The sequence below is a fragment of the Mya arenaria genome, chromosome 17, assembly GCF_026914265.1.
Source record: "Mya arenaria isolate MELC-2E11 chromosome 17, ASM2691426v1".
NCBI classification, from domain to species: domain Eukaryota; kingdom Metazoa; phylum Mollusca; class Bivalvia; order Myida; family Myidae; genus Mya; species Mya arenaria.
The window spans coordinates 5,349,141-5,373,370 of NC_069138.1; the positions used below are offsets into that span (position 1 = coordinate 5,349,141).

The 24,230-nt window shown below is 33.9% G+C and overlaps 1 protein-coding gene across 1 annotated transcript in view; it reads right to left on the reverse strand.

The window, feature by feature from the left end:
* Positions 1-21,533, reverse strand: part of LOC128224384 (uncharacterized) — a 34,469-nt gene extending 12,936 nt beyond the window's left edge. The window contains exon 1 of the mRNA XM_052934208.1: positions 21,471-21,533. Within this exon, the coding sequence (XP_052790168.1) occupies positions 21,471-21,533 (63 nt within the window). The remainder of the gene's footprint in view (positions 1-21,470) is intronic.
* Between the last annotated feature and the right edge of the window lie 2,697 nt (positions 21,534-24,230).

The window sequence follows — 24,230 nt, forward strand, 5'->3', positions numbered from 1 at the left end:
CAATACCTTTTTAAATGATGGCAAATTTATATAGGAGCAAATGAATTAAATCTTTATTTCCTTCTTATATGAGATATGCAAAATATATGTTCAAGCTTAATATGCGATATTCAGATCAAAGGATTACACGTCATATGAAATATATCTAGATTTATTCTAAAGTCAGTATATGTTTAATCAAATAAATACTCGAAATAATATGCTTCAGTCGTATAAGATAACTCACAATAGAACAGATTTCAATGATTTGAAAAACGGTCGAAAACTTTATTTTTCTTAATGGGTTAGTAACACTTTTAGCCAAAGAAGACCAAATTTGACCATAATATGATAAAAACTGCCATCTGATCTTTAGTCAGTCATCTTATATCACTAGTTTTCCTAACATTCGCTCATTCCAAGACTAAAAAAGGTCAAAACGGTCGATCTGTGAGAGTGCAACTTCAAGCTTTTTATATTGTTAGTTGTACGATAACAAGGCCTAAAAAAATACATTTGGTTCGGGTTACCCGACCCTACCTACGGAAAAGGCGCCGACCCTACCGTTTTAATAGTCAGTTTGAAAAAAAAAATGAAAAACTAAAAAAAAAAAATATATTTTTTTTTTTGGCTTTTTTTTTGGCTTTTCAATATGAAGTTTAAAATCTTGAATGCTTATATAGAAGATAACCATTCTCCAATGATGAAAATGACATTCTTATATTAAGCCTATAAAAAATAATAATAAAAAAAGCCTACCTACCCTACCTATTTTTGAAAAGGATGTAACCCTAACCAAACAATTTTTGTTTTTAGGCCTAAGTATTGTTTTTATTTATAAATCGTAAACCTTAAGTTTAGTCGTTAGATCAACAAACACAGCATGCTTTTAATTACTACTTGTAAATATAAAATGTCAAAGTAATTAATTTCAATAGACATAGAAGATAACATAACATTTTTTTATTTACAATGACAGCCATGCATTTTAAACCCATTTTAATTTCTTGGTATAGCAGTTAAATTGTTATCATATAAATAAAGACAATTGAAACATAATTTTAAACTTTTTTGATAAGAATGACAGCCATTCATTTTAAACCTTTTTTAATTTCTGGGCAAAACATAGTCAATTTAATACTTGTTAAATTGTTATCGTATAAACATAGGCAATATTTACTTAACATAAATTCATACTTTTTTGTTCAGAATGACAGTCATGCATTTTCAACTCGCTTTAATTTCTTGCAAATAGCTGTTAATTGTTATCGTATAAACATAGGCAATGTTAACATAGAAGAAGAAGGTTTATTCAAGGAAATATAACACACAATATATATTTGAAAGAGGCCAACATGACCCGTGATCAAATGGCTTACGTATACAAATACACATAACGAACATGAAAAATATAAACAAGTTTGTTTGTATCAAATAAATAGCAATTGTATCCATAGAGTTTTGATATGCATATCTAAAATAATAAATAAATGAACTAAACTATAACCTAGTATATTTGTATCATATAATTAACAAAGTAAAACTTCATACTTTTTTATTCAGAATGGCAACCATGGGTTTCAGCCAATTTTAGTATCTTGCAATAACACTACATGTGTTGTAATATGAATATAAACAATATTAATTAACATAGCATAATTTCATGCATTTACATGTATTCATGACAGCCTTGCATTTGAGCCAAAATTAGTTGCTTACTATAACAATATAATTGATGTCATATCAACATAGACGATACTAACATAGCATAATTTTATACATTACATTTTGTATTTATGGCAGCCTTGCATTTGAGCCAATCAGTTTCTTACAAAAACAATACAATTGATGTCATATCAATATAAACAATACTAACATAGAATCAGCTCATACATTAACATGTATTTATGACAGCCTTGCATTTGAGCCAATTTTAGTTTGTCATAAAAAGCAATACAATTGATGTCATATCAATATAAACAATACTAACATAGAATCAGCTCATACATTACCATGTATTTATGACAGCTTTGCATTTGAGCCAAATTTAGATCTTGCAATAACAATACAATACAATTGTCATGTCACTAATAACAATATAAACACAACATAATTTCAAACATAACTTTTTGTATTCATGACAGCCTTGCATTTAAACGCAATTAAGTTATTGCAATGGTGCTAAAATTGTTATCATTTCTATATACATAAAATGCAATTCGTCACTCTAGTGCAATAACCAAATAACTGCGAATAGAGATAGAAGCAGATACTAAGTTCCTGCCTTCAAGGGGCGGAACGTAGGTTGATTCATTGTTTTTAATTCTAATGCATGATTGTGTTTAACTCAATTGAATTTTATGTTATGTGTACTAATGCAAAAACATATAACCGGTATTTTGGCTTTTTCTTCAACTTAAGAATGTTTTGCCAACTAGCTATTAATTGAAAAAAACAACATACAAATTATAAGTTACGGGGTTAGTAGGTGACCCGATTTGGGATATATGGGGCGCAGGAAACCATATCTGGTGAGAGTGAAACTCGATTCCGAATATGGTTTCCTGCGTCCCATATATCCCATATCGGGTCACCTCCTTATCCACAACCACTAACCTACAACATGTTTAAATGTTTCATTTATTCATCGGAATATTCACCGGAATCGGAAAATAGACGCCATTTCGATACGATAAAAATTGGTGACCCAATATGGAAATATATTGACGCATTGCCATTGGTCCAGGACTGGTCACATGGTGCCTCCATAAATTTCCATATTGGGTCACCAAACTTATGCCGTACCAAAATGGTGTCTATTTTCCAATTCCGAAGAGTGAATAAAACATTTGAACATGTAAACAGGTTATCGACGTGATATATACGTAACGGGGTTAGTAAGTGATCCGTTATGGGATATACAAAGGAAACCCCCTCCGGTGAAAGCGAAGTCCAATATGGTTTCCTTTGCCCCGTATATCCCATATCGGGTCACTTACTAACCCCGTAACTTATGATATTGTGACATTTTAACCTATACTGTGCCCCTTTAACCTATATGATGCCCCTTCGATCTATACATTTGCCCCTTTCACCTATATTGTGCACCTTTAAGGTGACAAAAAGCAGTGACACACGAAGGAAAGGAAAAACTATATAACTACACAAAAAAAGTACCAAGAAAAAATATCAAAATTTGAACATGTTCATTCTGACATTAAACCTAAAACAAGGCAAACAAGTATCAAGAACAGATATGAAATTAAACATGTTTACATTTGCATTAAACCTTGAACAAGGCAAAACCACACAGTGTAATTAACTAAAGTATATGCCTGAATTTATTGTGACAGAGTGGGAAACTGTTCGTGAAAATGCTGTTGCTTTTTATTCAGATGGATGATAGAAAATCAATGTGATAAAAGGCCAGACAAGTATGGAAGCGTTTGTTATATATACTTATACTGTGATCATGTAGTTAAGTCTACTAGGCGAGATATTACGTGGTTGTGTGTAAGCTTATTTATATTCGCACTCCGGCCTTGCCTATTCGGCGAGTGCTCCGATAAGATTGTTTGTCATTTCATTTCTTGGAGCATAATGCACACTCAGACATAATGTAACCTTGGTTAGAGCTACCCTGGTTCTTTAACGTGCGCCAGTGTATAACAGTGTCACACAGGGCCCCCATTGAACGTTCCTCCCATGGACATTTAAAAAATCCACATATATAGTAAATAAAACATAGTAAATACATGATAATATAAATAGCCATGACAGGCACACCGAACCAATGATTACACAAAAAAGAGAAATCTCTTATTGTCATTGCTGTCCTTGTATGGAAATATTTATGAATTCAAAGGGCTATGAGTGAAAATGATTGTCAGAAGCTAATAAATGTATGCAAATTTATCTCGGTGGTATTTAAAACTTTATGAAACACACCTGGCAATGTAGCCTAACCTGATCTAGTTTCCTCCAAAAATAGTTTACCTTAACTAGTTTTGTATTTATGAGGTCCAATATATTTCTTTTCATATTGAAATATAACTTGTTATACAATCGAAAGCCTGTTATATTAGGTCCCTAGTTTCTTTATACAGACAAAACTCGCTATGTCGAAGACATTGGGACCTCGGGAAATACTTCGAGAGTGTGAACATTCGATATTACCGAAAAACAAAAAGTGTATATCAAAATCGAAAAAATCGACATAACCAGAACATCGACATAACAGAGTTCGACATAGCGGGACTGAATAAGTATATATAATGTCTACCTCCATTCACATGTAAATGTGTTGAGAGTTATACAATTTTGAAACTTGTATGCAAATAATGCGTTTTGGGGTTTCGCACTGGAATGTCCAGCCGACCTTTGATCATTTAATTTGACTCATAAGACACTATTTAATGATAAAGCAAACCAAGAGAACATATCATTTTAACTTATCCATTATCAGAAGCATAAAAGTAAGAAATAAAGCTATACAATCATATCAGAGAATGTGATCGTTTCAAGTCATCCATTGTCGGGTCTAAACATCATAAAGAATTTCAAAGCTGAATTTTTTTCAAGAATTTTATACAATATTGTGTTTCACATTTTTAAGTGATGTTAAAAGGTTTGCATACAGAACCTTTTATAAGTTAATTGGAAGTGAGTTTTGTCATGTTTCAAGGCCAAACGGTCAAGGCCAACATTTAAACAATATACATACATCTTCACTGTTGACAAAACAAACACATTACTGAACATATTAGACGTCTGTTAAGACGGATACATAATTACTTCGTCTACGATACAATACGATATAATTATTGCATTAAACATAATACAATGTTCATGGCATGTAAAGAAATAAATCAATGAATGGAGAAAAATGTACACAAACAAATTTTCTTGAGCTAACTACTGAAATGTTATAAATACCTATAATATTAAGTATGCGTGTGTTAGTACATGCATAAAAAACTGCATGATCAACTAACACATATTGACTCATTATGCCAAGCGTATGTACTCAACTCAACTCAACTCATCTCAATTCAATTCAATTCAATTCAACTCAACTCAACTCAAACCCACTCAACTAAACCCAACTCCACTCCACTCCACTCAATTTAACTCAACTCAACTCAACTCATCTCAATTCAATTCAACTCAACTCAAACCCACTCAACTAAACCCAACTCCACTCCACTCCACTCAATTTAACTCAACTCAACTCAACTCAATTTAACTGAACTCAACTCAACTCAATTTAACTCAACTCAATTTAACTCAACTCAACTCATTTATTTATGCTTTCAGTTTGCATTTAATTAAATATATGTGCTAACTCAATATAAATGTAAGTGGACACAAGTATAAAGAGGAGGTTTTATGGCGGCTGTGCATGGTAAGTGCAAAATTGAAACAAAACATGTATAACATCAACAAGGTATAAGTGAAGTACTGAGTTGAGTTGAGTTGGGTTTTATCATACGGTTTAAATATATGTATGTTTATTACATAAATGTGTTGCATAGCATTACGAATAACATAATTGAACAGCTTAATTATTTCACATCTATCATCATAGTTTAAAAGTTGGTGGTATTTGAATATAGAGGACCGAGCATGTATGTAATAAATCTGTCTCATAACTTTATTACATGGACTTTTTATAAAAATCTAAATATCGCTAAACCTCAATACTTGCAGTAACATTTGGGTAACCGCCCTGGCACTCTCAAATACAACTTACATAGAATTCACGGGGGAGGGGGGGGGGGTAACCGTTTAAAGAGCACTTAACCTCAAACTTATCCCAGCATTTATCAATACGTGCAGTGAATGTTTGGGTAAACGCCTTGTAACTCTCAAAATCATCCTAAGAATAATACACTATAATGGGGTAACCATATTAAGAGCGCCTAATCTCAAATATGTCCAAACAGTGATCAATACGTGCAGTCAATATTTTGTTTTCCGTCTTGGTCCGATCAAATTCAACTAAAGCAGAATTCATTGGGGGGGGGGGGGTAACCGTATCAAGAGCGCCTAACCTCAAACTTGTCCCAGCAGTGATCAATACGTGCAGAACCGCGTTTACATAATCAGGTAAAACTTTAAAGAATTCACTGAGGGTTAGAACTGCACTATCACAGATTTACCGTTTCGATAACATTTTTTTTTTGTCTTGGAATGAGCAAATATCTGCAAACAAGTGGTATAAGACTGCTGACAAAAGACCAGACCGCATATAGTTATATTTCCGTTCAAAAATTAATGTTTTATGGCCAACAGTTTAAGAAAAATGCAAAAAACATCATTTCTTGAACTTAAATATGAAAATCTGCCATTCTATTTTTTGTCAGCAGTCTTCTATAACTGGTTTCCATGCATTTTCCCATAAATTAGCTCGTTTCAAGACAAATAATAATAATAATAATAATAATAATAATAATAATAATAATAATAATAATAATAATAATAGAAATGTTGTCAAAACGTTTAATCTGTGAGAGTGCAGCTTTAAAACTCGTTACGCGCATTCGACTTTAAACTCGTCACAAAATTTATCAATACGTGCACAATCAAACATATGTGCCTTATCGTATACATCATCAGCTTGAAGGCAATCAAGCAAATATAAAAAAAATCAAATCAGCTAATTATTTAACTTCAAGGTTTAAGATACCTGTAAATGCTGTTTTAAAAAATGACATTTTAAAATGGTAAAACAAACTTTCGATCACACTTAAAGTGACACTCTTATTCAAAACCAATATATACACATGAATAACAAACATACATTTTGACTGATACACCTTTATTTTTTTTGTATGTATATGTGTTATTATGACGATAAGCTTGTTATGCTTGTCTAATAAATATTCTGTTCTGTTCTGTTCTTTATCTACTTACTAAATAATGCATCTATGGGCAATACTTATAACAGATAACAAGATTGTGTATTTAATAGCAGAAAGCGCAAACATATTAAATGACAAGGTTAAATGGTGAGTGCTAAAAGATTTACTGTGATCTACTATAGTCTCATAAGGTAGAAATACCGTGTGTTATGCTCATTTCTTTTAAATTACACTCGGTAAACTTCATAAGAACCATTGTTTTCGCCATTTATTCATTTAGGAATATTAAAACAAAAGTTTTAATGTCAGTTAATCCCATTTGGGAGTAGGAGTGCATCTTAAAAGCAAGTATAGAAATATTAATATAAATTGCCAGTGAATGAAATTATCAAGAATTATTCTTAAAAATAGTCAATGTACATAACTTACCTGTCTGGCTGTGAATAATGTTATAGCAAACTTTTCATCGATCAAAACGCTAGATGAATTAGAGTGTAAAACATAATTATAAACGATGCATTTACAGATAGTTAATGTAGAGTGTACGATCATTTACCACTTAGAAAATAACATTAATAAAAAATCAGCAAATATTTATTTTTGCTGAAATGACTCCATTTAAGTGGTCAAGTGTTTATGACGCTGGACAGGTAATCCAGCGACCCGGATTCGGCGAATTAAAAACATATGTTTACCATATACTTTCCGTTGATATGTAGAGTTTTTTTTTACTGAAATGTAAATAATAGGTTACTGTATCAAACAGTGAAAATATCAATTTGATATTTTTCACTTTTTTGAATTTTTGCTCGTTCTCAAATTTTCAAATAAAATATTAGCGCGCACAGGACTGGGACACAAAATTTAATGATGTCATTTCTGAAAAATCTCGTGAAATATCACTTTTGGGGCTCACTTAGTGAAATAAATTGCTATCTTACACTGAAAAAAAAACAATTATCCTCTAAATATAATAAGGGTATTTAAAAAACATAAGCATATGTTCAGTCTATAATAACTATTTTTTATGCACGCGAATCATTTTTTTAAGGAACAGTGCGCAAGTCATGTTTTAATTTAGGTGTACATGATTTATCGCGTTTAACACGGTATAAATTTAGCGAACCGATGAAAAAATTATGAAAATGCAAAAAATGATCCGAACTATTTCGTTTGACAGGTGGAAGCTTTCATACAAATATGATGTATGTCGAAATGTAATTAGACGGAATTTAAATGTAAACATATCTTATAAAACAAAAAGCAATTTTGTAAAGTAATTAAGATTTGTTGCCTTGAATCCTGAGGCGTTTTATAAATAGCATACATATTTTCAAAGATTAATAAGTTAATTAGATACAACTTTCTTTATGTATCAATATTGCATACTACAGTCAAACTCCGTTGGCTCGAACTCGCTTGGCTCGATTTTCTCGTTGGCTCGAACTGGATGTTTAGGACCGATTTGTATCTACTGAATGTAACAAGTCCCGCTTTGCTCGAATTTTCCGAGGCCCAAGGTATTTTCGCTGGTCCCTTTGAGTTCGGGCTAACGGGGTTCGACTATATTTAATTATCTGAAATCCTGTTCATCTTTCTGTTACTGATATAGGATATATATTAAAGGGATTGGCTCATGTTTTCGTTCAATGCACTTTTTTGTATGACGAAATAAAGTGTGGCTTATCATACGGAGTGATAACAAAAGCTGGGATCCTTCAGGAAATGTTGAAATTTGCTCAAATATCGTGTTTGGAGACTACAATTTTCATTAATAACAATTTATTTACGTTAATAACGGCTTTTAGCGATTCGTTGTTACGTAATTGGTTGATTAACATTATCACGTGATGTTATCAATTATTGATACAAGGTTAAACTATTCATTGGCATTTTATTTATATAAGTCCTGGTTCCTAGTGGTTACGGCGTCTGTTTTCATTTTTTCTTGATTTAACCGGCATGAGTTCGCACCAAAATAAAAACCAAATTATTTTTGGTACCATAACTGTAAACGAGATAAAATATATTGCGATTTGACTAGAATTTTCCTTGATTATATGCCTAAAATGTATTAAGTACTTGAGATGTATTTGTAAAGAAATGGCAAAATTCAAGAAATGACTTTGTTGAAATTGTATTCCAGCCTTGTGCTCGCTGTCGTTCGTTTTTCGAGGAGACAGCGGGCTCAAACATCAAACCAGTCAAGCGTATCGAATCAAAAGAATGTGTATTCCAGTGTAAGATTGCACACTGTTAAAACGAAGATTTTTGTGCTCACTCGGTGAAGTATAAAGACGAAAATTGTTTATTTCGGTCTAAGATCGTAATATATTTCACCGAGTAAGCACCCAAATGTATATTTCGCGAGTTGCGACTTTTGGTGTTCACAAGGTGGAATATATTGCTATTTTACACAGAATAAACCATCTTTTTTGTTTATCATATTATAATGGGAATTAAGTCATTTAATTACTCTTTTTTTTAGAAAAAAAAACGCACCAAATTGTATTCACACGAAACGTCAATTTGGAAATGACGTCGTTGAAATTGGGTCCCCACATTGTGTGCGCTGACGTTTGATTTAAGACCTAGAGCAGGCTTCAATTTAAAAACAGAAAAAAATATTAACTTGCAATTTTCACTGTTTCAGTGAAATATCATTTTTATTTTACTGATAAAACTCTATAAACCACCGACACGCATATACTAAATTGCGACACTGAAACAAACCATATTATCCTCTATGTAATAATTAAAGAAAACATTTCTAACATATATTTTTAATAGCGTACATGTTTTACATTCTTGTCTATAGACGGACCTAGTTTAAAAGCCGGACACAACATTTGAAACCTACAAGGACAATAGCCTGTCACATCAGGCAACTTCGTGCATGTTTACCGTCTACAATGCGTGTTTAACTCCTCACTTCAAAACTATTTCTCTTGTTCGCAGCCATGTACGGACAAGGTTGTAACCATGTTCCTTGTCAAATGTCCGCAATCCGCTAAAAGGCTTAGAGGAAGTAGTAGACATAATTTATATCTGAAACAAAGCTTGGCTCGGGATTATATTCTGCAGGGTCGTATCGTACAATAAGGTAGATTAGGGAGGGGGGAGGTACAGGGGAGGACACGGTTTTTACCATATCCCTTATCAAATGTCTGCGATCCGCTAAAAGGCTTAAAGGAAGTATAAGACATTTTTTAAATCTGAAAACAAAGCTATCATTGGGATTATTTTATGCAGGGGCGTATCGTACATTAAGGTAGGTAAGGGGATGGGTTTAGGGGCGGAGAACACGTTCGTTACTATGTTCCTTGTCGAATGTCCGCAATCCGCTAAAAGGCTTAGATGAAGTAGTAGACATTGTTTAAATCTAAAAACAAAGCTGGCGTGGAGATTATTTTCTGCCAGGGCGTATCGTGCATTACGGTAGATTAGGGGGTGGGTTTTGGGGCGGAGGACACGGTTGTTACCATGTTCCTTATCGAATGTCCGCGTCCCGCTAGCAGGCTGAAAGGAAGTAGTAGCCATAATTAAAATCTGAAACAAATCTGGTGTTGGGATTATATTCTGCTGGGGCGTATTGTACGTTAAGGTAGATTATGGGATGGGCTTAGGGGCGGAGGACACGGTTGTTACCATGTCCCTTGTCAAATGTCCGCGATCCGCGATAGCCCCTGTGCTAACTGGACACTGGGTATTTTTGTTCATACCAACTTAGTTTCAGTTTTGGTGTCAAGGGTTTCGGCGGTTTGAAAACCCGTTCTGAAAGCTTTGAATGAAGTAACAAATAAATGGGCTTGTGTACAGCTTCACCAACATAATAAAGCTTCTGCATGTAGCCAGTATTTCTGAATTTCTTTAATAAAACAATGATACCGCTGATGGTCGTGTTCCTGTTTTAACAAAATGGTGTTTTAACAAGCGTGTTGAATCCCAGTCCGCCATGTTGTCTTTTCAAAGTAAGCTACTAATAAAGTGCTTCCCGAGGGGGTTTCAATAGCTTCAAAAACCGGATTCGGTCTTCGTAAAATAAATGAAATATGGAATTTTATTTGAAACAGTCACAATAAATACACAGTTCGTGAAACAAGTATAAAAACAAAAACTAGTTTATTACCAACATAAACGCCCGTTAAGATGCACGTTTCTCCTTGTTAAGATAAAATGGCCTCTCAGTCATTTTCTTGGGCAATTTACTCACTTTAACATTGCATGAAAAAATCAAATGCAGTGAATAATCTATGAATTATAAACACTACATTTAATTATATCTTAAAACTTTAACAACTATTTTATGGGGATGAATGAATTAAGATTGACTTTACAACTCAACGATTGCGACACATACTGTTGAAAATTAAATTGATTGCTAAGCCAACATAAAAGTTATATATCTTAAAGCTGCACTCTCACTGATTGAGCGTTTTGACAACATTTTTATTTTTTGTCCCGGAACGAGCCAATTTTTGCCAATCTATGAAAGCCAGTGATATAAGACTGCTGGCAAAAAAACAGAACCGAGAATTTCATATTTAAGTTCAAAAATTGATGTTTTATGCATTTTTCGTAAACCGTTAGTAACGGTTTAAGCCATAAAACATTAATTTTCGACAGGAAATATAAAAATCTGCGATCTGATTTTTTGTCAGCAGTCTTATATCATTGGTTTGCAGATATTTACGCAAAAAGTTTCTCTTTCCAAGACAAAAAATAAAAAAAGTTGTCAAAACGGTAAATCTGTGAGAGTGCAGCTTTAATTAGGTATATTTGGTTTTTATTAAGTGTCTTCGTTTGAACAGGATCTTGCATTATAATTGGTAAAACTTTGGACGGCCGGGATTTCCACTATACATGTAGTTTTAATTTTTGGCTATAAATTAAAAAAAAAGGTTTAAAAGGAGTTTTAGACTTTTCGTTTTAAACGGGAATATAAAATGTTCAGAACTTATACAAATTGGTTCGAAATACAATTCCCAATTTACAACGAGATTGACCAGCCGCTAGTTGTGGATTGAATAGATATTCAATTCCTCGGTAATATGATTTTGTAAATAATAAATGCCCTTTCCAAATGTATTGACTGAAACACTTCAAACATACAGACTTTTTTATTGTTCGTCTGCTAGCTACGGACTTGTATCAAAACAAGAAACATAAATGATTCGCCTGTCTGCTAGCTACAGCCTTGTTTCTAAACTAGAGACATAGTTTAATCGTTTGTCTGCTAGGTACGGTCTTGTTTCTAAACTAGAGACATAGTTTAATCGTTCGTCTGATAGCTACGGCCTTATATCTACACTAGAGAAATAGTTTAATACATCGTTTGCTAGCTACGGCATTGTATGTTAAATAGAGACATAGTTAAATCGTCCGTCTGCTGGCTACGGCCTTGTTTCTAAACTAGAGACATAGTTAAATCGTGCGTCTGCTACCTACGGCCTAGTATCTGAACTATATACATAGTTTAATCGCCCGTCTGCTAGCTACGGGCTTGTATCTAAACTTGAGACATAGTTTAATCGTTCGTCTGCTAGCTAAGGCCTTGTATCTAAACTAAAAACATAGTTTAATCGTTCGTCTGCTTGCTACGGCCTTGTATCAAAACTAGAGACATAGATTTATCGTTCGTCTGCTGGCTACGACCTTGTATCTAAACAAGAGATATTGTTTAATCGCCCGTCTGCTAGCTACGGCCTTGTATCTAAACTAGAGACATAGATTTATCGTTCGTCTGCTGGTTACGACCTTGTATCTAAACAAGAGACATAGTTTAATCGCCCGTCTGCTAGCTACGGCCTTGTATCTAAACTAGAGGCATAGTTTAGTAATTCGTCTGCTAGCTAAAACCTTGTATCTAAACTATTAATCGTTCGTCTGCTGGCTACGACTTTGTATCTAAACTAGAGACATAGTTCAATCGTTCGTCTGCTGGCTACGGCCCTGTATCTAAACTAGAGACATAGTTTAATCGTTCGTGTGCTAGCTACGGCCTTGTATCTTAACTAGAGACATAGTTTAATCGTACGTCTGCTGGCTACAGCATTGTTTCTAAACTAGAGACATAGTTTAATCGTCCGTCTGCTGGCTACGGCCTTGTATCTAAACTAGAGACATAGTTTAATCGTTCGTCTGCTGGCTATGGTCCTGTTTCTAAACTAGAGACATAGTTTAATCGTTCGTGTGCTAGCTACGGCCTTGTATCTTAACTAGAGACATAGTTCTATCGTCCGTCTGCTAGCTACGGCCTTGTATCTAAACTAGAGACATAGTTCTATCGTCCGTCTGCTAGCTACGGCCTTGTATCTAAACTAGAGACATAGTTATATCGTCCGTCTGCTAGCTACGGCCTTGTATCTAAACTAGAGACATAGTTATATCGTCCGTCTGCTAACTACGGCCTTGTATCTAAACTAGAGACATAGTTCTATCGTCCGTCTGCTAGCTTCGGCCTTGCATCTAAACTAGAGACATAGTTTAATCCTCCGTCTGCTGGCTACAGACTTGAATTTTAAACACAGACGCAGTTTACTTTACTAGCTGTTGACGAAACATAAGATGAATACATCACTCGTACATGCTTTCTATATTTAGTCACCACTAATTAACGTCGTCCGTGTAAATGTCAGTCAGATGAATTAAAACTTAGCAAAATTCATTTTAACATTCCAGAATGATGTTTTAAGGTGTATTTTTGTATGTGACAATGCCGAAAAGGATTTTGTGGGAAAACACTTGATTAAAATATTTATTTCTGAAGAGAACGCGCTTAATTAGTTAAACATTATTTTAATTAAAATGGAGTTTAATAAAATATTGTTTTTATCTTGTTTGTGAAATATTAGGACAATGCATGTTCGCGTTAATTGGAAGTTTCATGTGACATTTAGATGGGAAGATACGACAATGAAAAAAAAACTGAATGAAATATGTAAGTATTTGTTCTTTTTAATCAAAGTTAAATGGCAAATCGGATATTGCATTAGGTAATAAACATCGCTTAAATATAAACATGATGGCTGAAACATGGCTTCATAATATACATATTACGCATACACAAACATTATATCATATGTTAATCAAATTATATAGATACTATTGCTAATACTATCAAACAAATATACTATTTTATAGTTTAATTCATATATTATTAATGATATGCATACCAAACTCTATAGATACACCTATTTCTTCATTATTGCTTTTTCTTTATAGTTTACATGTTCGCGTTTTGTATACGTTAGCCATTTTATTCTATGAATTTGATGACGGATAATGTTGACCTATTTTGAATATATACTGGGTGTTATATTTCTTTGAAAAAAATACTTTCTTCTTCTTCTTCTTCTTTATCTCCTCCTTCTCCTCCTTCTTCTCCTCCTTTTCCGCATTCTTTTACTCTTTTTCTCCTCCTCCTCCTCCTCCTCCTCCTCCTCCTCCTACTTCTTCTTCTTCTTCTTCTTCTTCTTCTTCTTCTTCTTCTTCTTCTTCTTCTTCTTCTTCTTCTTCTTCTTCTTCTTCTCCTCCTCCTCCACCTCCTCCTTCTCCTCCTCCTTCTCCTCCTCCTTCTCCTCCTCCTTCTTTTTCTACTCCTCCTTTTTCTTCTTCTTCTTCTTTTTGTCTTCTCCTCCCCACCTCCCCCTCCTCCTCCTCCTTCTTCTTCTTCTTCTTCTTCTTCTTCTTCTTCTTCTTCTTCTGCTTCTTCTTTTTAAAACAAAACAATACAAATCAGAGCCTATGTTTGTGTTTAACCTCTGGGCCTATCCCTGAGGTTCCAACTGTAATTGCCATAGTTCTGCTTCTTCTTCTTCTCCTCCTCCTCCTCCTCACCTCCTCCTGCTCCTTCTCCTCCTTCTTGTTCTTTTTCCTTTTATTCTTCTACTTCTTCTCCTCCTACTCCTTCACCTCCTTCTCCTCCTCCTCCTCCTCCTCCTAAGGAGTCTGTTTTTATCAAGTACAACATTCGTTAAGTAAATGAAGTATGTCGTTCTTGTTTTATGACGTTATGCGTCTCCTGTTTAGCGTTTGTTCGTGATAGGCGTCAGCATTGTTCCTTAAAACAATACAATACACAACAGAGCCTACGTTTGTCCTTAAAGTTACCGCTGTAATTGCCATACATACCGACACATAAACCATATTGTTTGAAATCATATATTCATCATTTTAAAAGTTATTATAATTACCATTCAAAAAATGAAATAAACCGAGTATATTGCACTTAGATAAGTTTCATTTGAAGTAACATTATGTGTGCATTAAGATTATCATCTCAAAACGAAGCCATGAAATATGTGCCTATAGGTACGACACACTGATAGATAGAACGTGGGATTCACCGTACCGTGTCGAATTCATTACTACAAGCGAAAATAATTTCAATTTTGATGTTTGCGGTATGAATGAATACTTGTTAATGGTTGAAGATTGCTAGTTTGTACTTTAAAAAAAAAAGTAAATGGTTTGATGTGACATATTCGCTTAACAATTTATTTTGTGTAATTAAATATTAACAATCTTTAACGTTTTAGTGGTCTACATAATATTGTATAAACTACCCACTTACTGGGCAAGCCACCGTCTCCCTTTCTCTCTCTATATATATATCACTTTACCTATATATTTCAAATAAAATAAAAAAAACGGGTGGCTATTGATTTACTGATATCATTGTATGAATACTGCCTTCTCATTAGACAAAATATAATGTTGAGAATAATTGATTTTTTTTCCCTTTATAACTGTATTACTTTTAAAAAATCCTAACAGGAGGGGACATCCCTTTTGCCCTAACCCACATAACATATTGAAACAAAACAAGAACACGGCGGAGGGTTCAATATGCTTCAGGGACGCCCCTTTTTAAGAAGTATAAGAATCATACGTGGACTACTAATTCTCTTCCGCATGTTGTTATCTTAAAGTAAAATGTCGCATACATATTAAATGACTGGTGGGTTAAAATATTTACTGGTATTCGTACAATCAAAAAATTAAAAAAGTCAAAACATTACCCTTTTTAAGAATTTGAAGCTGCACTCTCACAGATTTGCCGGTTTTTTTATTGACAACCTTTCTATTTTTTGTCTTGGAATTAACCACTTTTTGCGTAAATATCAGCTAACCAGTGATATAAGACTGCTGACAGAATATCAGATCGCAGATTTTCATATTTACATTCGAAAATTTATGATTTATGGCTAAAAGCGTTACTAACTGTTTAAGAAAAATGCATTAAACATCAATTTTTGAACTTAAATATGAAAATATTTGATCTAGATTTTTGTCAGCAGTCACTGGTTTCCATGCATTTTCGCATAACTTGGCTCGTTCCAAGATAAAAATAAATAAATAAAAAGTTGTTAAAACGGCCAATCTGTAAGAGTGCAGCTTTAACATTAATGAATAGTTCTACATCTTCATTTATTTTCATCAAAAACCTGAGCAAAGTGACAAAAATAAAAAAATTGGTAAAATATGCATAAATTAACTTCTTAGATTAGAGAAAACTATTTCCACTTACCACCAAATTGCAAACTCCGACAAAGTTGCGCCTGATCAAAAGGACATCTCATTTCCATTTTAATGAAATTTGACAAAATGTAGCACTCGTAATTAAGCAGGAGACAGGTTTAGATAAAAAGGTGTAGAAAAAACACAACACATGTATGTTATATTTATAGCTTAATTTCGTGAAGTTAAGTTGTAATGGATAGTTTCGCCATTTAAAATATTGTGAGTACATGTATTTAGTTCGTTTAAATGTGTATTTAAGCTTCATGACTGTATACATCTATATTATATAGACTGTGAAACAATTCAAGGTTAAATTTTGTGGAATTTGGTTAAAAATATATTTTAAACGTGTCTTATATTAAGAACAAATGTTAGTAAAATAAAGTGGAAATGAATAAGTTCGAATTTAAAATATTGTGAGTATATACTAATTTCAAGATATATATAAATTATACATGTTTACTTATTTATATAGAGAGATAGATATACTGTGTTATAATTTAAGGTTTCTGAAGTGTAGATTTTTTGTATACTCATTTTACATTAAAAGCTCATGTTTGCAAAATCTGGTAAAAATAGCCCATAATCTCGTGTGAGTATACAATTCTTTAAGATGTGTGCTATATTTGGAGTTAAACTTTAGAAAATATCAATAAATAAAGATAGTTTCGCCTTTCAAAAGATTGAAGATGCATGATATATTTTGAGTTTAAGTTTTGAAAATATGGTGAAAATCGAGTTTCGTCTTCTGAATTTTGTGAAAATGTCATTATTTTAAATGTCTATACATGCTTCATATATGCTGACTCAATAGTCTCTAATATATCATAATATCCTGCTGCAAAGTAATTCAACCATATTCTTTCAGCTAAATTGTGGTGGAAATGGATATTACCTTTTTTCAAATTGTGAGTATATAATCATTTTGAAATTTGTACACAAAACACATATATGCGTAAACATGCATAGACTGTGCAATTTATCATTGAATTTTTCTTAAAGCTGCACTCTCACAGATAAAACGTTTTGACAACTGTTTTATCTTTTGTCTTCGAACAAGCCAAATTATGCGAAAGTGCAAAAAACAACGATATATAACTACTGACAAAACATCGGACCCGAGATTTTCATATTGAAGTTAAAAAAAAGATGTTTTATGCATTTTGACTAAACCGTTAGTAAATATAAGTCATAAAGAATTTGTTATCGATTTTTATTATCTAATTTACATCCCCGCTTAATCGAGCTGTCTTAAAGAGACTCGCTCATGTTTTGGTACCAAGAATAGTTTTACCGGTAATACATCTAAAAGCACTTATTTTATATAAGTTTACTCTTTGAAATTATACGGAAAATATCAATTCAAGGATAAAAAATCTGATATTAGAAAAGAAAAATCAACCCATATCGTAGCCACTCGGCCACAGGTCCAAATATAGTTGCGCTGGATATTCTAACCTTAATTAAATACACTGAAAACATCACGTGATAATGTCAATCAACCAATCACACTACAGCATTTACTGAATTGCGTTAGCAACAGTTTTTGAGCATATATTAACAATTTATGAAGGGTTTCAGCTGTCAGTACCTAGTTTTTACACTCCTTATGATTTGACACACTTTCTTTCGTATTCAAAAACACACAAATCTTAAAAATGGCAATTAACAAACGAGGGATGAATCTCTTTAAAACGTATAAAGTTATTTATGAGCTTAATAGTTGCAGCTATCTTATGATAATTTTACTATCAATAATGCTCGGAATTACACCTTTGAAGTCTGATGTTTATTTCAATACTAGATCTACAAGATTTCAATGTAATACACACTTATATTAAGTTGGATTTATTAAAAGTGCACTCTTAAAATAAGATGTACCACAATCAATACGGTTGTTTTGATTTACCAAAAAGGATGAATAAAAAAACACGGTTCTTATGAAGGAGACCTAGTTTTTAATTTGAAACAAAAGTGTAGAAAACTCGGTATTTCTACCTTATGAGACGATAGTTGATCACTGACGATCTTTAAGGACTCACCAGTCGTTTAATATTTGTGCGTTTTCAGCTATTAAATACACGGTTACAATCTTATTATCAGTAACAAATGTTTTTCCACAAATGCATTTTTAAAAAGAAGTTAAAAGTTTATAACTCACAATTTATGTTTGTAATGTCTTTTTTTAAATACGAGTATCACTTTAAATGTTGTAAAGAAAGTTTTAGGTGAATGAGCAAATATTTTGTCTTCTAGAAATTAACGTAAGTTAGGATTTGACTTAAAATAGTTTATGAATACTTGCCCTGGTACAAGTTTCTAGAAAAAACAACAGTTCTTACTCAACTTAAGAGAAATGAACAGAACAGAACAGAACAGGACATATCTAAACAGATCATGTAATGTAGTTTATAATGCTTATTTATGATTATAATACGTTGAAATGTCTTATTGACTTTACAGCCAATAATAACCAACATGTGTTGCTTTCCATTCTTATGTTATCATTTCCTAGTGAAAAATGAAGACTTTTTTTATCAAGGACAACTTTATCTATATAGCCTTACATTGCCCTGCCTTCGGTCTTTTACTAGAGTTTGATTAAGAGTCTAGTTTCTTAAAACACTTCGCCGCCTGATGGAACACTGTCATACCATAATTTTGGAAACAGGCTTGTCAAAGTGTTTGAGGAAACGAAGGTGGGGCTCTTTAAGCGGCATTGACTGCCCTTTGTTTCATTTAAAATGGTGAAGAAAAAGCAAAGTTATATTTGTTTAAAGTCATCATTCGAAGCAAAATTCTACCTTCCGAAGTAGCAGTTGTGACGTAATTTATCACGTGGTATACACACTCTGTATTGAGTGAACACTGAAACATATTTCAAAAACTTGGCCTTGTTGTGGGAACATATGACCGGACCACAAAGCGTCTCGACACATCTAAACCCGGAGAAAATCTTTCCACATCAGGACGTTATTTGAAAAGAGGCTGTATTGATCGAATGATCACTATAAGCCGTCTGATTATACCTTTTTATGAGAAACTTCTTTTATAATGCAGACATGCCAAATCAATGGTTTTGAATTGCATATTGATTTTGATCAATAAATATTGATTTGATTTGCGGATGGAAACCTTTATTTGGACCAATATTTGATTTATTAATATGATATTCAACCGAAAGATATATGAATGCTTGCTTGTGTCATAAAAAACTAGTATCATTTGAAAGTTATTAATGAGTTGTCAGTTGAATATGAGGGCGAAGGAAGTTCCTCTTTCAGGACATTTTTTTTTAATTTCTACAAATCTGCAAGAGGACGTTGCGATTAAATATAAAAGTTTTAGCCTTTTATGGAGTTGTATAGGGCTTTTTGTATTAAAAGATACCTTTCCACAAATTCCAAAAGTTAAAAAAGCGCCAAAATATCGTGTTTTTATCTGTAAATATGCCTGTTTATGATATGATCATTAAAATCATATGAGATTTACACAATTAACATTCATGTTTTTTTGGTACATCTATCCAGTAAACATATAGTATGACCTTTAAATGAAACAGGCAATAAGCGACTTAGATACGGTTTTGTTTGACGTAAAAAAACTTCATACAAACAGATGAAAGGTTTATGATGGTGAGTGCTAAAAGATTTACTGTAATCTACTATCGTCTCATATGGTAAAAATACCGTGGTTTATGCACCTCTCCTGAATTTAAACTCAGTATCCTTGTCACGAGAACCATTGTTTTCGACATTTATTCATCCTTTATGGTATATTAAAACAATTGTATTAATTGTGGTAAATCTTTTTTGGGAGTAAGAGTGCATCTTTAAAGTTTGGTTCCTGGTTAGCTCATACAGTTTCGGTATCAGTTAAAAGCATATTGTATACTGATTGCATATAATTATGTAAAGTAAATGTCCAGACACAGATTATTAAGTTATCGCAGTTTAAATTTGAGCTCTATATTTTAACTGAAATCTGTCGTGAAATGTATGTTTGTTTTTAATTTTCCAAGACCACAAAAGCTTGTTTGCAATTAAAAAATCGACAATATTCTTGCTTTTCTTTACTTTTCTTTCTATTTTAAAAATCAATTCACCTTATACGATACAATTTTGAGTCAGTTAGCACCCTTGCTTGATGATCAAATACAGCATTTATATAACCAAGTGCATACATATTTGCTACTCACTCTAAAAATACCCTGTCTTAAGACATGTGATATGTTCTGTTCCCGATAAAATAAGATATGCATGTATATGCTCTATTTCGCACCTACAAAGTGCATGTACTTAAACTATTAAAACTGAAATAATATGTGTTTAGACATGTTTTATGTTCCGCAATTAAAAAAAACCTATATGTTACGATATGCACCTACCATCTGCATTCACTTCATTAAATCAAAGCTCGATATGTCGAACCCTGTTATCTCAATGTTCTGGTTATGTCGAATTTTTTCGATTCTTTTGGTTAGGTATTACGATTTTTGTTTTTCGGTTATGTCGAATGTTCGTTATCGCGAAGTTTTTCCCGCGGTCGCAACAATTTCGACATAGCGAGTTTTGACTGTAAATTCAAACTGAAAACGTGTGTGTTCTGTTCTGTTTGGTAGCAAATTACGTATAAACTACAATTAGAAATACACGCTGCTTACAACTGAACAATTCAATCTAAAAGGATATGTGTTTTAAATGTGTTTTAGTTCCGTATTAAACATTACGATATTTTGTTTCACGAATTAGATTTTGGGATAACCGACTTGACTAACTAATGTCACACAATGATTTCCCTGTAAATAAATGACATTTCTGGAATGACAATATAGTGTCGAATTGTGGTTATACTGACTAATTTCATAGTGAAAATACAAAATTCAAATTCTATTTTCGTACAACGTAGAATAACATTCACACATCGCTATAAATTACTGACAAGGGTTTCCAGTTGAAATGCTACAAATAACTATGAAAAACCGCATCTAAACAATGAAACGTTTGTTGCTTTAAATGTAGTATTTATCACGACTGGTCTGCGCCGAAATATTTTTTCATTTATAACTCAGCGTGTTTTATATGATTTTTTTAATATGTAAACCTTCCTCTTTTCTGTTGTACGCCAGGGGTTCAATCCCCGGCCGACTCGGAGCTCCTCGGCCATTTTTATCGAAAACAACCTCGATAGTGGTCGGGGAGCTCCATATGTTCCCTACCTGGTCCTATCCCCTACCTGGTCCTATCCCCTACCTGGTCCTATCCCCTACCTGGTCCTTTCCCCTACCTGGTCCTATCCCCTACCTGTCCTATCCCCTACCTGGTCCTATCCCCTACCTGTCCTATCCCCTACCTGGTCCTATCCCCTACCTGGTCCTATCCCCTACCTGGTCCTATCCCCTACCTGTCCTATCCCCTACCTGGTCCTATCCCCTACCTGGTCCTATCCCCTACCTGTCCTATCCCCTACCTGGTCCTATCCCCTACCTGGTCCTATCCCCTACCTGTCCTATCCCCTACCTGTCCTATCCCCTACCTGGTCCTATCCCCTACCTGGTCCTATCCCCTACCTGGTCCTATCCCCTACCTGTCCTATCCCCTACCTGGTCCTATCCCCTACCTGGTCCTATCCCCTACCTGGTCCTATCCCCTACCTGGTCCTATAAAAGGCGATTTTAATAGTATCGTATAGCTCCCTCATCTGAAAACATTTTTCTAACTGAAGTCGATTTTGAAATGTAAATATATATATATTTCTACAATCGATGTTAGCACTAAAATTTTCATACATGGTAAAATAAACAATGAGGGAATGGAAGAAATGAAAGAGGGGAAAGGGCTAAAGTAACAGGGGAAGGGGGAGAGTTGAGAGAAAAGGGTAAGGAGAGGGAAGGGGGGTTGAGAGGGGATCGAAGAGAGGAAGTAGAGGGAAGGGAAGAGTTGAGAGGGGATTGAAAAGGGGAAGGAGAGGGAAGGGGAGAGTTGAGAGGGGATTGAAAAGAGGACGGGGAATGATTGGGGAAGTTGAGAGGGGATTGAAAAGGAGAAGGTGAGGGAAGGGGAGAGTTGAGATGGTAAAGAAAAGGGGACGGAGAGGGAATGGGGAGTTGGGAGGGGATTGAAAAGGGGAAGGAGGAGAGTTGAGAAGGGGGGGGGTGATAAGGGGTATATAATGAGGGAAGGGAGGTAGGGGAAAGAGTTGAGAATAGATAGAAATGAGGAAGGAAGAGCTGAGAGGGGAATTAGAATGAAGGGGAAGAGTTGAGACGGGATAGGATGAGGGAAGGGAGGGAATGGAAAGAGTGGAGGGGAATATAATAGGAGAAGGGAGGTAGAGCTTAGAGGGTATAGAGGGGGTCAAAGAGGGCAAGGGTTGAGGGGTGGAAGAGAGTAAGACTGGTGGAATAACAAGGGAGTGCAAAGGGGAAGGGAAGAGGGTTAGAATTGAACAATATAGGATAGTTAAAAGGGGGATAGGGATGAAAGAGACAATTGAGTGTATTAAGGGGGGTTGAGGAGAGAGAGAGAGGGTCACACAGGGTATAGATAAGGGGGAAGGGAAAGAAAGTTAAGGTTTGCTATTATAGAAGAGAGTCGATTAAACACTTATCGTAAGATGCGCAACCACATACGCATGCACGATATTGGCTCTAAGAGCCAATTTGGAACGACAGGGGAGGGGAGATAGATCTCGAACCATGCACGACCACACGTACGAGTGGTGGCTTTCAGTCTAAGAGCCGTTTCGAAAACCAGAACCGCTAGTTCCCGTACAAATTCGTCCAAGAGTTTAAACTCTTGGATAAGAGTTTAAACTCTTTGATATTGTTTGTTATAATATTCAATTCTGAGGATTAAATGACAGATTTTGATATCATTTTCCGTGTTAACGTTGTTCGTCTAAATGTAAGCAGTGGTATAAAAATAACATACACGTTATATAATCCTATTTTAAGAGCTTTGTTCTGGACAGAACATTCTTCAAAGTTAAGTTAGTTGTCATATTTTAGCGTTTAGCATTATTTTTTCTACTTCCGGTATTTTCTTCAGTCTATCTATAATTAATATCAATAAATATTCTATAAATAGATTAATTATTATAATAACAATGCTTACCTGAAGCGCGTTTGGCCATTACAATGAAAGGTGCGAAAATGACCATGAATGAAAAATGGTATGATTATAAAGCTGAATTCCAGCAGTGCATGTAGAAACCAAGAACATTATAAATGTTAAGATACGGAAATGCATATTATTATTATTATTATTATTATTATGGACTTTTTTATAAAATAGCATAGTCATTTTTTTCAACAAGAAATACAATCTTTACCATCGGTACAAAATTATGTTTGATAAATAGGTTAATAATAATAAATTTAGTGGTCAACATAAATTTTGTCTAATGAGAAGGCATTATACCTAAAATTTGCTAATACATATAGTTTAGTAAATCACCAGTCAGTCGTTATTGAATGAAATAAGGTGCAGCGGTCGATATAAACATCATTAGTTTACACAATAATATGTAGACCACTAAAAATTAAAGATCGTAAGAATGTATTGAAATAAAGCAAATTGTTATGCGACTGTGTCACGTCAAACCATTTACGTTTTTAGATACGTACAAACAACCTTCAACCATTACTTAAAGTGGTAACCTAAATTATAACAAATCGTTTCAATTATAATTCATTCTTTTTTTTAAATTCAACATTTAAGCCCCAAACTGTTGCATTTCAACGTCATGATTATATCTCTATTGCTACCAAGAGGGATTCACACGACACAATCCATTAATTTAATGTTTATTTACGGCCATATCTTGTCACCCTCAGGTATAAAACCGGGGTACACCCCTTTC